Source organism: Artemia sp. Qi Xiang Cuo, chromosome 14 (genome assembly GCF_049724085.1).
Source record: "Artemia sp. Qi Xiang Cuo chromosome 14, ASM4972408v1, whole genome shotgun sequence".
In the NCBI taxonomy this organism is placed as follows: domain Eukaryota; kingdom Metazoa; phylum Arthropoda; class Branchiopoda; order Anostraca; family Artemiidae; genus Artemia; species Artemia sp. Qi Xiang Cuo.
Window position 1 is genome coordinate 4,262,366 of NC_142807.1, and position 17,021 is coordinate 4,279,386.

Here is a 17,021-nt window from a genome sequence, read left to right on the forward strand (position 1 = left end):
GCCTTAATTGTGAAAAAAAAAATCATGTGAACGACGTCACATTCAAATGCTCTTAAAGAGCAAAAATGATACATGATAGCATTACAATGGCGTTATACATTATATAAAAGATCCTGTATTCACACAATATATTTCATTAGTATGAAAATTCCTAGAATTCCTAGAGGAACGATCTAGAATTCCTAGAATTTTATAGGAATTCCTAGAGGAACGACCCAAAAAATACCAAGTTAATGGCCTTTTATGCTCCTTTCAGGTGAACACACGTAAAATTTGGAATAAGAAAATTTAAATATCACGAGGGGACATCAGAATTTCAGAAATGTCTTGGGACATGGCCCAAAATTGGTTGGGAAACCCTAATGCAGTCGATGGGTCTCATTGCATGGGGACGATGTTTATATGTTACTGTGAATGTCCGAAATTGGTGAATGTCGACATTCGCCGGTGAATGTACGAAATACCATTTTTTCTCCTTTGGAATTAGTCAGCGTTGCCAGTCAATTTAATTAGTTTTATGCATGGTTTGATGGTGACAGGTTAGGTTTTTAACCCATTTCTGAGATTTATAGCCTAATTTAGCCTAGCCCAACCTGACTTAACTTAACTTTTACCATCAAAGCTTGCATAAGACTGAAAAGGCTAATTCGTAAAGCTAATTGAATCCAAGCAGAGAAAAAGGAATTTCAGACATTCATCGGTGAATGTCACATTAACCAGATTTTGGACATTCATAGTAACATATACATAGTTTCAAAGGTATATCTATTTTGTCTCATGACCCGGGGATCTAGTTTACACCTTCAGGAAAAGTTTTTGGAGGGGAATAAGGGGTCGGAATTTGAGTGAAATTGACCAACTATTTTTCCCCGGTACTTCAAAACAGCAGAAACTCCGGTTTTCCTTTTTTATTTTACGTTGTTTTGTTCGTTCTACATGCTCTTTAGCAGGCCATATCCATGGGGGAGTTAGGGGGTTTGACCCCCTCCCCCCGAAATGTTTGTCCGACGCGTAAAAACGTAGTAAAAATGAATAAAAACAAATTTTGACACGTTTTTGAAGTTTTTTTTGTAAGTCCCCCCCCCCCGAAAAAAATGTTTTATACCCACCCCCAGTAAAAAAAAATCCTGGATACGACCATGCTCTTTAGCCAGTCTATGCAGGTTTCAGACACATACTTGCGTGCATATGTACATAAAGTTCAATTCACTAGGCACTAGTTGCACATCTTTTAGGCACAAACTTACATAAAGGACTAAAACATTTCAAAACGTTAAAAAAAACAGCATTTTTTATTATTATTATTATCATCAGATCATTCAGATCAAGCAAAGTAAATGGTTTCAAGGACATAGACGAGGAACAGGAAACAGGGAATAATGACTGGGATAGAAAAAATAGAAACATATAGGTATGGCCAGACAAAACAAGAAATAATAATCTAACATGCGGGAAAATCGTAGCTAAACATACGGGCTTGATACCTCATGTTTTCGAATTGGCTTTAATCGCAAAAGCCACTGTTGTCCAATATCAGGAGGCTTGGTTACCACTGCTGGTGACATCTGAAGAAAAAATTAATGAACCATACTGTTGATTTGACATATAACAATAGCTTGCATACAAATAGAGGCATGGATACTGGCTGGGGGGGGGGGGGGTCACTCACCCCCTAGGCAAAAAAAGTATAAAAATGTATAAAAAGGCAAATGAGAAATGGACTATCTAAGTCTTGCTAAAGAACAAAGCTCCTGGTAGCACAAGTCACCTCTCGTGGGATAATTCCCGGCGGTGATATTAGAGTTGAACATGTCGACAAAGCAGCCTTTATTATATGAACCTTTTTTTTGTTGTTTCCTGTTTGTTACCCGGTCCAGGCTATTGTCGAATACATCCAACAGTATTCACAGTCCTGTTATTTTGTTAGCGTTTTCTTTGATAGTCTTTTCAGTGTTTTCTTTGTGTATTCAGGGGTGTTAATAAAGACGGGGGCTGAGGGTAATTACCCATCCCTAGATTTTTAAATATATCTTTTTTGGTATTTCCATAAAAAGAACAGAAATACCCCCCCCCCCGGATTTTGAAAATTACATCTTTTGGTTTCTTTATTTGAAAGTCATCGAGACTATCCCCCTCCTTCCCAGCATTTCAACGAATTGGCGCCACTATAATATTTCTTTTCATTGAATTCAGCAACACCATTATGTGCCATGTCTAATAGATGAATTAATGCGATCGCCGGAGAATTCATTGGCTCGTTCGGAATTTTCTTAAAGGACTTAAAATGACTTAAGGATTTTCGGGATTTTCTTAATCGTTCTCGTTTCTATGGGCTAGCTTCATTCAAATAACAGCAACGGATAAAGATGCCAAACGGATTGTCAAGTGATTCGAATTCGGTTTAGCAGCGTATCGAAAAATCGATTTCGAGTAATTTGTTGCGTTGATACTTTGAAAAGAAAATGAATGGACATGGTTCATAACAATTTTGAACCCCTCAAGCAAAAAATGCACAAAGACATAAGAGTGCACAGGCCTACTACCTATTTTAAGCCATTTAAGAAAATCTGGTATTGCCCTTTAAACTTTATAATTTTAAATAAAAAAAAAACAAATCTTAGAAAATAATACCTTTTAATTGTGAATATATATTAGTAATATTTGTTTATAACCTACAAAATACACAGAATTGTAGAGTAAACAAAAAGAAAAAAACAAACATAAACATACGATTCTAATACAGCATAAATAAATTAACACAATTCAAAAAATGGCCCAAGAAGGTCAAAAACACCAATAATTTGCTGAGTTTTAAAACATAGATCCGCAGATATTTGTTTTAGTCGCGAGGGCGCCGAGATGGTTCTGGTACCACCGAACCAAACGCAGCAGATATTTACAAAACTTAAAATATCCTGAACGTATTTTTTTCGTATCCTTCTTATGAAGGAGGAAAGCAAAACCAGAAAGATAAAAAACAGCAGGGGCACAAAAACTAGAACAAAGACGGCTAAGTCCTTATTGGTTATACCAACCACAATTGGGTGAAATTTTTCCGTAAACCGATCCGTATACTTTTCAGCACGTTGGACGTAATAGCGGAGCAAGTAGACGAATATGACGTGGGAAAAAATAGACCTAACCATTTAATACTTGCTGAACATCACAGTTTATATAATTAGATAATTATATAAACTGTGCTGAACATGGTATAGTTGAAGAACTCAAGCAAAGAGGCGATGCTTGTGGAGGACTCCCAAAACACAAAAACTCACATTTGGCAGCATTAACTGAAAGGCCTACTGCAGACAGTGCAGCTGCAAGCAAATCTTAGAAAGTCGTGCTTTTCAGTTGTAAAAAGGCTTAAGATGAGTCAAGGCAGGGGTGGATTTGGGAGGACCACCCCTCAAGATTCGTCTGGCATCCTCATTTGTTTTTTCTCTTTTTTATCCTTTTTTTAAATAAACTTGTGAACTTGGTCAATTATTGGCGTCCTTGTTACATCCCCCCCCCCCCGAGATTTTTCTCTAGATCACTTTTGAGTCAAGGGGTAACAATTGTTTGTATTTTGATGTAATTGGTACGTTAAAGAAGCAGTTGGTACTATCAAAGAGAATGGGAAAATTATAAGAGTTGGATTGAACATGGAAACCTAGGGCTTAAAAACTACTACCGCCACTGACAGTGAAGCGTCTGGCAACTTTATTGAGGAAGCAGAATATTTAAAAAAAACTCGGTAATTGATATACTTAATCTTAAGCGTTATAAGATTAGAGCTGAAATTTTGGTACTTATCTGTTAGCCAGTACATACTCGAGAATTTGAATCTATAAAATCAGACAGTAACCGGTTTATTGCTGTTTATATATTGAGACAATTACCTTCGGCTCAGTGGAAAACTAAATTGTAGTTATATTTTAAGCAAATATTAAGTTGGTATTTTTGGTTAGGTTAGGTTACATTTTGCATGCAGCACCGCTATACTTACCCCCTCCCCCTAATGTGAAAATATACAGTCCCAATTATATATATCCTATCCATCTCCCAAACGTCTCAGTTGTTTCAGCACTGTGCCTGTAGATCCAAATTCTCGAGTGTGTACTGGCTAACAGATAAGTACCGAAATTTCTCCGCAAGTTATAAATCATAAGCTATATTGCTTTCTAGAATTCTGATTGCTAGTCATAGATCAGACTCAGCTACATTGGATTCATGCCTAAATAAAGCGGGCCTTAAGCCAGTAAAAATCGTCTCAAATTAAAATTGTCAAACAAATGCCTCCCATGGTGCACATGCCTGTCAATAAGTTTTACAGATCAGGAATTTATTCTCAAAAAAATCTTTTGAAGCCCTCCTTAGGGACTGGAGCCACTTGAACGGCTTACCACGAAAGTATTTTTTCTGCGCCAAATAGCCAACTGGTAAATAAGAGAACTGACAAACTGAGAAGAGAAGCCAATCTAATAAGAGATTAAATAAAAAAAACAATTTGTTTCAACTGAAAGTAAGGAGCAACATTAAAACTTAAAACGAATAAAAATTTTATGTATACGGGGGGGGGGGATTCGCCCCCTAGTCAATATCTCGCTCTTTACGCTAGAGTTCGAATTTTCTTCCAACTCTTTAAGAATGACCCCTGAATCACAAAGGCCGTTTAATTAGAATAAGTAGCACTTTCGAAAGTACTTTGAGCCCTTTGAACCCCCCCCTCATATAGGTAATAATTTCTATTTGTTTTAAGTTTTAATGTTGCTCCTTACTTTCAGTTGAAAAATCTGTTTTTTTAATTTAATTTCTGATCATTTTTTAAACAATGCTGGGAAATCCGGCGCTCCCTTCATAGAAAATTACCTTCCCCCATGGAAACTTCCTCCGTGGAAAGATCCTCCCATGTAATATCCGACCCCACTCCACCCCCTCCCCCCGGCAAAAAAATCCCCCCTAAAAACGTCTGTATACTTTCCGATGACCAATCCTATATGTAAACAATAGCACAGTTCATAACTTGCAGCCCTTCTCCCGCGGATTTTGGGGGATTAAGTCATCCTCAAAGACATAGTTATTAGATTTTTCGACCTTGCTGAACAAAATGGCTATCTCAAAATTTTGATCGGGTGATTTTGGAAAAAAAGAACATGGTAGGGGGCCTAGTTGCCCTCCAATTTTTTTGGTCACTTAAAAAGGGCACTAGAACTTTCAATTTCCATTCCAATGAGCCCTCCTGCGATATTCTAGGACAACTGGGTCAATACGATCACCCTTGAGGAAAAAAACGCAACAAAAAACAAAAAACTAAAATAATTACGCCTTCGTGATCTTTCTTCTGGTAAATATACAAAATTCCACATTTTTGCAGATAGGAGCTTCAAACCTCTAGAGTACGGTTCTCTGTTATAATGAATCTGATTCTGATTTTATAATGGTGTGATTTTCATTAAGATTCTATGACTCTTAGGGGGTGTTTCCCCTTTTTTTTTAAATAAGGCAAATTTTCTCAGGATCGTAACTTTTGACGGGTAAGACAAAATTTATTACGACACTGAAACTTATATATTTAAAGTCAGCATAAAGATACGATTTTTTTATGTATCTATTGGTTTCAAAATTCCGTTTTTTAGGTTTTCGGTTACTATTGAGCCGGGTCGCTCCTTACTTACAGTTCGTTACCACGAACTATTTGATCCGTTAAACGGCAAAACAGCAATCGTGCTAACCAGCAAAAACTATTTAAAGTCTTCCTTAGAGATTTGAATCACTTCAAGGGCTTGAGAAGAAATTATATTGTCTGAAGCAAACAAATAACAATAATACATAGAATTCTAATCGCCTTATATTTACTAGTAAGGAAAATAATAAAGAAAAGAAACACAGAATTTCTTCTCAAAGTATCGTCTTAACTGGTGTAGTGGTCTGTCTTAATAGGCGAACAATGGTTATTAAACAAATTCGAATGAGCTATTACACATCTCTCTATGATGCTCTGGCCACCCCCTAGCCCTGCTAAAAAAAAAAGAAAAAAAAGGGAGACAGATCAGTGTTACCGATGTAAAAAAGCGATTTTCTTTGTTGTTCAAGGAGGGAGACTGTAATTTCCCTGTAAAAGGTTTTCGACCATGCTAATTCCAATGGTGCACTTTTCATTTTGATCTGACACCAATTTCTAGCGGTTTCAGGCTTTTTTCGAAATCATCATTTCGCAATAAACTTTTAGTTTTAAGACGAACCGAGATAATAGTCACCATTCCTGAATCAGGGTCAGGTGGGAATTTTTTTCACTGGGTAGCTTTTTTCTAAACGCGATTTTTAACTTTTGGTTACTATGGGCTGTGGTTCGCTCTTTACTAGGTTGCAGCTACCGCTGCAACCATGACAAGGAAATAATAAAGAGAAGAAACACAGAATATTCTTCTCAAAATATCGTCCTAACTGGTGTATAGGTCTGTCTTAATAGGCGAACAATGGTTATAACGATCCTTCATTTTTAGGCGATAACGTGAATAAGACGAATATTGTTATTAATGCTTAAGTAGAACACTGTTCTAATTTTCTTATTCATCTTAGTATTGAAGCTATAGCCAGGGTTGCCACGCAGCAGGTTTATTTGGTGCCACTTTGGGTGGCAAAATAGTGTCAATTTTGTATAAAAAGTGTCATTTTCCAAACATTTGATATCAACAAGCTTTTCAAATTGAAAATATTGTCCAATCCGCTTGGAATCACCCCTGCGTGGTTTTCCGCATCTTTAAATTCTCCAACATGAAATATCGGATCTAATGCCATCTATCAACTATAATTTTTTTTTTTATTTTATTTAGTCGGTGCTGATTTTCGGCTTTGCGCAGCACTTCCACTCTTGTCAACTTTCCAGCCCTCCTCCTAAAAACCCGCTAAAACGCAAATGGTGCTTACGGTATTAATTGGGAACTCGTTCCACAGAGTACTTTCTTCTCTTTTTTTTTCTGAGCCGTTTTTGTTCATAGTGTGAGAAATGAGCAGAAAAATAAAAGAAGAAATATCTTCAGTTTTTTCTTTTGATAAAACGGAAAAAAAGGGACAACAATACTCGTCTATGTTGAAAGTTTTTCATCCATTTTTTCCATGAAATGGACTATCAGGATTTTTGCAGTGCATTCAGGTGCTTGAAACTTATCTTTTCTCCGAAAATGCTGAAGAGAAAGCCACGAACATAGATCGTAGCTATTGATGACCCTATGATAAACACACAGTAGACAGAATATAGACTGTAGATCTATAAACTGTGGATAAACACAACTAATAGGGGTTCCGACACTAACTCTTTCAAATAATTTATTTGGCAAAAACTAGTGGAAAAACAATAAGACAGCTATATTATCTAATCTGCTTATCACAACTTGAACAGAATAAGTTTCACGACAACTCTCGCCACTCCCAGTAAAGTTTTCTTTACGATGTCTTCAGGGACTAAGGCATAGGAACAGTCAACTAGCATTTTGAGTATCAATATGAAAGCACCTTTATAATAAAAACGAGCATTTAGAGTATCAGCGTGAAAGCACATTTACAAGCAAAAATTAGTGGGAATGAAATAACTAAAATGAGGAAGTACGTCCAAATTCAATTTATGTGATGATGTAACATAAATTTAAGTAAGTAAAAAAGGTGAAATTAGATTGTGATTTTGCCAATGATTGCCTAGGATTTAAGATAATGGAAGTTTTGGTATCAATTTTATTTTTAGTATGATGGTTATGTATGACTATTCATTTGTCCATTGCCAAGAGTTCAAAGAAAAAATATGAAAAATATGAACAGAAATGTTAGGGCGCATTTTTGCGTCACTGGAACAGTCACTAGATATTCTTGTGGGACACCAGTGAGCTCAGTGGATTGCCGCGCGCGGAGTTAAGATAAGAATCTTAACTGACAAAAAAAGAATATCGATGCATATCTACATTGACAGTTTTCCTTCTGTTTTTTTGTTTGAAAAAATTCTTTTTTTGTAAAATAGTGGTACTTAGCAAAAAAAGTACCACTTTTGCTAAAAAGTGTTCTAATAGTGTCAGGTGTCCCAAGATGTGCCATTTAAAAAAAAAGTGTCAAAAGTGACACTAAATTGTCACCGGTGGCAACCCTGGCTATAGCTATAGCCGATTCCTGGCTCCAAATAGCTATTTGTGAGGAAGAGGAGAAAGGTGTGTTCCTTTCTTATTTACTAATAAGGAGACTCATCAAGGAGGAGAAGGCGGGGTTTCTTCTGACGACATCTGCTTTCCGACATCTGCTTCTGGAAAAATCTGCTTTCCGCATTTCGTGTATAATGGTACTCACGTCTTACCCCGACCAAACTCAAGAAGTGAAGCTAGGTTAATCATAATTAAATATACCTAAATAAAATGAAAATTTAATACTTTAGTAACAAAATCATGGTATTTGGTGTTTATGGTATTTATAAATTATTGTATTTATAACAAAATTATACCTAACCGACTCTTAAAATAACTAATTAAAATATGCCTGCATAGTAGTTTGTCTCACTCAGGCTAAGCTGATTATCTGAGAGTGCGCACTGAAAAACCGGTTTTAAACAGATCAAACTTCTTGAGTGTGGTCGGGATAACACGTAAGTACCCGTGTATAAGCTTCCTAAAGTTAAGAATGCTTGCGAAACTTATTACACTAATTAGGATGGATTTTTCACAGTTTGTAATTTGCAAGCAATGCAAGAAAACAATGAAAAGTAAGGTTGGCAAAAAAAAACTTTGAAATGTGTATTAGATCCAGGGCCGTATCCAGAATTTTTTTTTTCAGGGGGATTTACAAAAGAGTCTTTTCGAGGGGGGTTACATAAAAAAAAAACTTTAAAAAACACATTAAAAATTAGTTTATATTCATTATTGATACGTTTTTTACCAGTCGCACAAACGTTTCAGGGAGGATTCAAACCCCCTATCCCCCCCCCCCCGGATACGGCCGTGATTAGGTCATACGGAATGTGAAGGCTTTTCATTTGAGCGCGCTGATCACGCGAGGCGGTTTAAGGAGGATCAAACGATAGGCGTTCGATGTATTTTAATTATTTAGCTGCGGGTTGCAATTCCTCACTTTTGTACAAAGGCAAAGTTTTTCTTTTCCCTTTACTGTTGATTAGGTAAGGCAAATAGCTGAACTACCTTACCACGGTTCAGCAATAATAAAACGAAAAGATATACCATATACTAGTGATAAGGGCAAGAATGTTTCTTTATCGCTTTGACAATATTGAATACGTGATAACAAACTAAATTACTAATATTTCGAATAAAACTGTTATCGTGAGTAGCCTATACATAGTTGCTTAAAATCTATTCGAAAAAAAGATATCAGACCAGGTTTTATAGCTTCTTCAAAACTTTTCATAGTAAAAATTAATCACTTGGGTGATCCTAAAATAATACGAAAAAGGAGAAATTGTCAAGAGACTTGACAATTTGACAGTTCTTGACAAATTCAAAATTCTTGACAATTTCAATCTTCCTGTTATGGCTGGATTTTCTTTAACTGGCATACCCTTTTTAACCAGAGAATGCCCTGTAAATCTCTTAACAATTGTGCGCTCATCTAAAATAAATATTTTTTAACTCAAGGTTTGTGCAGTGCCGTAGCTGGAAATATTCTAATTTGTACATGATTAAATTTTCTGCCTATAGACTAACCGCATGATTTCACCTTACTTATTCTCTTTCCTGCTTTTATAAAGTCCCTTTTAGATCCCCCCTCTCTCAAGTAATATCTGAATTAACCTCGAAAATACTCTTCTAGTCTTGATGAAAAAGGACTAACACCATTCTGAGGAATAGTCTCTTTTAGCTCCAGTATTAGTATATTTGCACTTGTACGGCCTATTTACCAAAGGCGTGAGTAGGGGGGGGGGCATGGATGGGGATATTTGCCTCCACTATATTTGAAAAATGCCTTTTTAGGGGGTATTTCCTTTGAGAAATGCCTTTGTTGGTACTTTCATTGAAATAACGACAAACATACACCACACTGAAAATTTAAAATACATTCCCCCCTCCTCCCGTAGATTTTCATGAATTGATACCACTGGTCCTTGATCCAGCAGAAAAAGCTTTTTTTCAATAGACTTAGGCTACCATTAAAACACGCAGTTTCTAGCAAATTCAAAGATTGAATAATGAATGTTTTTTCCAGAAGGTAGCCTATATTTAAGTTCAGAAAATATTATAATTTGTATCGAAGATACAAAAAGATAGAAATATTGTAATTTTTTCCAGGAGATAAATTTTGGTACTTTCCCATTATATGGGCCTTTCTAAAAAGTCAAGTATGGTTAATGCTAATGAAATAAAAGGTACTCCTATGTTAAACGGACTCTTTTATATAGTGTTAGTTTGGTTAATGCAAATGAAATAAAATAAAATAGGATGAATATATGAGTTTAGAAACAAATTTGGGCTATATATTTGCACATTAGGGGGTGGGGGTAAAGCATAGCATATATTATTGCGTAACCTAACCTATCCTAGGTACTCCCCCCCCCCTTAACCCCAAAAAACAACAGTTTAAATATCGTATACGCAATGAAAACCACGCTATACATTGTATTACCCTATAACGGTGTCTAGAATTAACCCGTCAATAACAGGTTTTTCGTGACTGGTTTCCCTAGCTTAACCTAGGTACCTTCCCCCCCTAAACCCCAAAAAACAACGGTAAATTTTTACCAAATCATATTATTGAGTTTCAAATAAAGTTAATATACCATTCGATGTCTTTTTTATACTGATTACGAATATAACAATCATTTCTATCAGAAATGAATTTTAGCCCCCCCCCTATATATGTCAATTCAGGATATATATTTGCAAATATGGGGGTTAGAGGTTAGGGGGGAGGGGCTGAAATTCATTTCCGATAGAAATGATTATTATATTCGTAATCAGCATAAAAAAAGGCATCGAATGGTGTATTCACTTTATTCCTAACTCAATAATATGATTTGGCAAAAATTTACCAAAACAGCAGTTTAAATATCGTATACGCAATGAAAAACAAGCTATTCATTGCATTACCCTATAGCGGTGTCTTGAATTAACCCGTCAAAAACAGGTTTTTCGTGACTGGTTTCCATTGCAGTATATAAAAGAGTACGTTTAACATAGGAGTACCCATATAAATTAAATAAAAAGCACTATAATTACCTTAACAATCTTTCTGTCTTCAACAAAAATCCAATTTCTCAAATTAAAAACTATCTCTTATAACGGGACTTTGCAAACTGAACTGTTAGTTAATACTCTCTTAAGCCTGAGGTTTGAAGCTGTTCCCACAAGGTGTCGCCGACAGGTAAATTCGCTCATCCGAAAAAGATAGCCAGCAGAAAAAAAACGCGCCAGTACTCAGTATGAGCTTAACTATGAGACTGATATGCACAATTCGAAGTAATCTCGAAACTGAATTCCTGGCATCTGAAAAAAAGAGATAAAATTTGGCTCAATATTCTGCTGATAAAGCTTTTTGGGAGGTAAATTAGTTTTAGGGGTCAGTAACTAACATTATTTAGTCGCAAAATGACGGAATTTGGACTTTAAATTCGTTGCCTGTTAACGCTCTTTCGATGACTAGTTAGAAATAAGAGTGTATCGCCTGGAAATTGCAGGGGGGGGGGCTACTTTAAGTTTTGTTTTACCAAAGTTTGAATAGGAATAGCCTACTTCTCATTATCCTGTTATTATGCATTTTATGAATGTGCTCTTACTACGGGTGAACGAATTTAATCATTCGCACACATCCGGGGCCTTTCAAAAAGAAAAGCAAATGGGACAAGTTTCTCCGAGCACCGTGGCCGCGTGGGGTGCCGCGGCCAAAATTAGAAAAAAATAAGTGTGTTAGTTATTTGCTAGATCACACAAATTTCTTTTTTTTTGGGGGGGGGTTACTTTTTCCTGGGCGCCGTCAACCCTAAAGGCCATGCATACATCATTTGAATACATTGCAAATAATAGCAGGGAGAGTGAAAAGATGCTGGGCCACTCAAATTTATTCTAATATCGTATACACGACACAAAATGCCAGATGACACTTTAGAGCAAATCTATCATCCAAGATCTGAGTTACCCAGTGCTACTTTCCAAAGGGTCAATTAGAGCACATAATTCACAATACCAAGGGGTGTGGAGCTCCCCAAAAAGAGTTGACCCACAACCCTATCCAAGAAATAGTGGGGAAACATTCGTGGAAACGTTTCCTAGCAAATTTTCTAAAAAAAAAAGACAAGATGACATAAGAAATATTTGCGGCATCTTTGAGTGTTGTAAGGAATAAAATCTGAGAAGATAGAATCCCTCCTTCCATTCCTCAGTTTGGATCTAATCAATTAGGGACACATAATATAACTCTCAGTTATAATCCTTTTCTCGGTCAACAGAGGCTATTTGCTTATAGGCCTTAATTGATATAACCAATATTTAAGGTACTTAGCGTATTTTAAGGAGGTATTCCAAGTAAAATAAAACGATAGAAGGGATAACCCCCTCTGTTCGGATTTATTTATCTGGGACACATTATTTAACGTTTAATTAACCCTTTCCCTGGTCAACGGATGATATAACCAACATTTTTTGGCATCTTTGCGTGTTGGTATCTTAGGAGACATTCCAAGTAAAATAGAACATGAGGAAGGGGATTCATCCCACCTTTCTATTTGAATCTACTTCGGTTGGGCCATATTTTTTAATCCTTTTCTTGGAGAATTCCTCCTTCTGTTTAGACTCAATCGATTTGAGACATATTATTTGGTTAAAGGGTTAACTCTTAGTTAACCCTTTCCCAGGTAAAAAAAAACATCCCTAAGTCTACCTGAGTACAATTTTATTAAGGCATCAAACAATCGATTTCTTAGAATTAAAACAAGAAAATTTTAAAATGTAGATGAGGTGGACAAGAATAGCTCACTATTTAAATTAAGTGTCAAATGTTGCCACTTTTAAAAATATAGAATGTATCCTAGAGTAATTTGCTTACAGTTGCCGAGACACCACAGCACTTAATGATACTAAAAGATCTTTTTGGTCTCCTAGAAAAAGAAAGATCCTACTCATCATTTCCCTAAGATCCAAAGTTCTAAAAATATCAAATTCCTTGTCTTTCTTTGTATTAGTGATTAAATGTGCAAAAATGTAGTTCGGCATAACCACGGATCACTATGAGAAGAGTCCACGTGATGAGCTTAAAAGTGCAGATTTTTTGGCAAAATGTAGAGGAAAAATTAGTTTTTTTAACTTAATATTTTTATGGACATATTTATGGAGCTTAAATGGCTTCTAAATTGCAAAAACAAAGTCGGTACACTGATACTTATAGAAGAGGCGTCTGATAACAGAAAGAACTGATAGCAGAGGCGTCTGATACCAGTTATAGCAGAAGAACTGATAGCAGAGGCGTATGATAGCAGAAGAACTGATAGCAGAGGCGTGAACTGATAGCAGAGGCGTATGATAGCAGAAGAACTGATAGCAGAGGCGTGAACTGATAGTAGAGACGTATGATAGGAGAAAAACTGATAGCGAGGCGTCTGATAGCAGAAGAACTGTTTTCAGAGGCGTAAACTGATATCAGAGGCGTCTGATAGCAGAAGAACTGACAGTAGAGACTTGTGATAGCAGAGGAACTGATAGCAGAGGCGTCTGATAACAGAGGAACTGTCAGTAGAGGCGTCTGATAGCAGAGGAACTGATAGCAAAGGAGTGAACTGATAGCAGAGGCGTCTGGTCCCTGCAAGAAGCATAGCAATTTTTCTATTTTAAATGTGAATTTCATAATTTTACCCTATATTTTCTAATTCTACCGCATTTATCTCCAAAAATCTTGCTTTCGGTTAGTAGCCCTATCCCCCTAACCATCCGCAGAATTTCGAGGAGGGGGATTAAATTAATTTCAGAAAAGGGTTAAGCCTCGTCAAACCATTGAAAAGATTTTGATAGCCATTACATCACCACAAACATAATATTTGAAATGACTTCTGGTTTCACAGGAGTATAGAATCAAACAGTTCGTGGTAAGTAGGCTACCTGGCTCAATGGTAACCGAAACTCTAGAAAACGGGTTTTTGATGCCAATAGATATATCAAAAGAATAAAATTTCAATGCTGATTTCAAATATATAACTTTCATCAAGTTTAGTGCTACCCATCAAAAGTTACGCGCCTAAGAAAATTTGGCTGAATTTAAACAAAGGGGGAAAGACCCCCTAAAAGTTATAGAACCTTAATGAAAATCACACCATCATATTCAACGTATCAGAGAACCTTACTGTAGAGGTTTTAAGCTCCTATCTACAAAAATGTGGAATTTTACATTTTTTGCCAGAAGAAAGATTAGGGATGCGTGTTTATTTGTTTGTTTGTTTGTTTGTTTGTTTTTTTTTCCCTAGGGGTGATCGTATCGACCCAGTGGTCCTAGAATATCGTGCGAGGGCTCATTGGAACGGAAATTAAAAGTTCTACTGCCCTTTTTAAGTGACCAAAAAAAATGTAGGGCAACTAGGCCCCCTCCCACGCTTTTTTTTTCCCAAAGTCACCCGATCAAAATTTTTAGATAGCCATTTTGTTCAGCATGTTCGAAAATATGATAAATATGTCTTTTAGGATGACTTAATCCTCCGAAGTACCCAGAGGGAGGGCTAAAAATTAAGAACTTTACCCAATGTTAACATATAGTATTGGTTATTCGGAAGTATACAGAAGTTTTCAGGAGGTTTTTTTCTGGAAGTGGGAGGGAAGGGTGGGTCAGGGGTTATGTTGGAGGATCTGTTCATGAAGGAAGTTTTCATGGGGGAAGGGAAATTGCCATGAAGGGGGCGCTGGACTTGCCAGCATTATTTATTGGTTATTGGGAAGTATACAACCATTTTCAGGAAGGATTTTTTCTGGAGGGGGGGGCTAGAGGAGGGGGTTACTCTGGAGAATAGATCCGTGGAGGATGTTTAGTTGGGGTAAGGGACAGTTCTCTGAAGGGGGCGCCGGATTTCCAAGCATTATGTAAAAAACGATCAGAAATTAAATAAAAAAAAACAAGTTTTTTCAACTGAAATGTAAGAAGGAATATTAGAACTTAAAACGAACAGAAATTATAACGTATGTGAGGGGGTTCTCCCCCAAGTCAATACCTCGCTCTTTACGCTACAGTTTTTTTTTAGTGCTTTCAAAAGAGCTATCTATTCTAATTAAACGGCCTTTGTGACTCAGTGGTTTGTGAATCAAATTTTGTTTTTAACTTTTAACGTAAAGAGCGTGGTATTGACTAAGGGGAGAACCCCTTCATATACGTAATAACATATACGTAATAAAAAAAACAATAAAAAAACAAGCGATACGGCTCAATAGTAATCGAAACTTTTAAAAACGGAATTTTGATGTCAATAAATGTATCAAAAGAATGTGTTTATAATGCTGATCCTAAATATATGAATTTTATTAAGTTTAGTATTACTCATCAAAGGCTACGAGCCTGAGAAAATTTACTTGATTTTTTAAAGAGGGGGGAAACATCCCCTACAAGTGAAAGAATTTTAATGAAAATCACACCGTCTGATTCAGCGTATCAGAAAACCCTATTACATAGGTTTCAAGCTCATATCTGCAAAAATCTACAACTCTGTATTTTTTGCCAGAAGAAAAATATACGAATATAGAAGTTAGTTACGTAAGTTAATTTGTAAAGACATCCATTTAGCAAAAGAAAAGTAAAATTTTTATGCAAATAAAAGCTGCATTAACTAAAAAACGATCATAAATTAAATAAAAAAACCAAGTTTTTTAAACTGAAAGTAAGGAGCGACATTAAAACTTAAAACGAACAGAAATTATTCCATATATGAAAGGGACTGTCCCCTCCTCAACGCCTTGCTCTTTACGCTAAAGTTTGACTCTGTCTCCCAGCTTTATTTTTTAAAACAATAAAAAACTTTAGCGTAAACAGCGAGGCGTTGAGGAGGGGACAGCCCCTTTCATATACGGAATAATTTATGTTCGTTTTAAGTTTTAATGTCGCTCCTTACTTTCAGTTTAAAAAACTTGTTTTTTTTTATTTATCTACAAAGGCTCATCTTGTTATGCCACAGTATATACCACGCACAGATTCTAGTAGACATCTGTTGCAAAAATTGCAAATCTGACACTGAACTATTTTACAACGAAAGACAGCCCAATCATCTAAAAAAAAATAAATAAATAAACAAACAAGCTATTCTTATTCCTATATCTGTCCTTGTTGGTTTTCTTAAGGGTTTATGGACCTCATAACATTTGGCTAAGTTTTCCGATGTTAAATGTATTTAGTATATCTAAGAAAACCACGCCAAATAAAACCGGGCAGTTTTATGATAGATTTATATTAATTACTTTCTGCTATAATTTGGCAGACTTAAATATTTTTTTAGGCACTCTCTCAAATTACAATGAAATCAATTTTCAGGCCATTTTCTCAAATATAGAATTTCTTATATAGGAAATAGTTTGGAAAATGCAAGGAATCTATTTATTTGAGTGTAATGAAAGTGAAGCCAAGGACTAAATAATTTTGAGGACAACAGTTTTTATCATTTTACTTTTTTCATTTTCGTTTAGCTTTTTCTTTATTTTTTTTCCTTCTACTTCGTATAGCAAAAACAAACATTCATTAATTTTAATTGTAGAATATACCTTTAATTGCAAGAAAACAATCTTAAACTTGTCATTAAATATATAATAAAATGAATAAATATATGATAATATATGTAATTGTCATTAAATATATGATAAATAACTATACAATGAGATGATTGTTTCCCGTCTCTTCTCATTTTCAGCTGTGGATAAAGTCCCGTCAAAGCTGGCGATATAATGTCAATAAATTCCGTCAAAGTCGTCCTGCATAAAGCTGGCGCAGTGCCTTATCTTATTTGCCGAATATCGGTAATAAGAGTAGTAAGGCCATAGGGAATATGAAATCCACATTGAATTACACATGAATATGCGTGTAGTTTAACCGGTATATTGGCT

General features: G+C 35.8%; 1 protein-coding gene across 2 annotated transcripts in view; it reads right to left on the reverse strand.

The window, feature by feature from the left end:
- The window catches only part of Hil (peptidase hillarin), a 135,038-nt gene extending 123,591 nt beyond the window's left edge, over positions 1-11,447 (reverse strand). Inside the window, exons 1-2 of one of the 2 annotated variants that reach the window (XM_089100811.1) lie at positions 11,184-11,447; positions 1,485-1,565 (exon numbers count right to left, since the gene is read on the reverse strand). In XM_089100811.1, the coding sequence (XP_088956937.1) occupies positions 1,485-1,565 (81 nt within the window). In that variant the 5' untranslated portion in view covers positions 11,184-11,447. The remainder of the gene's footprint in view (positions 1-1,484; positions 1,566-11,183) is intronic. The other variant, XM_089100812.1, reaches the window with a different exon arrangement.
- Positions 11,448-17,021: the final 5,574 nt, after the last annotated feature.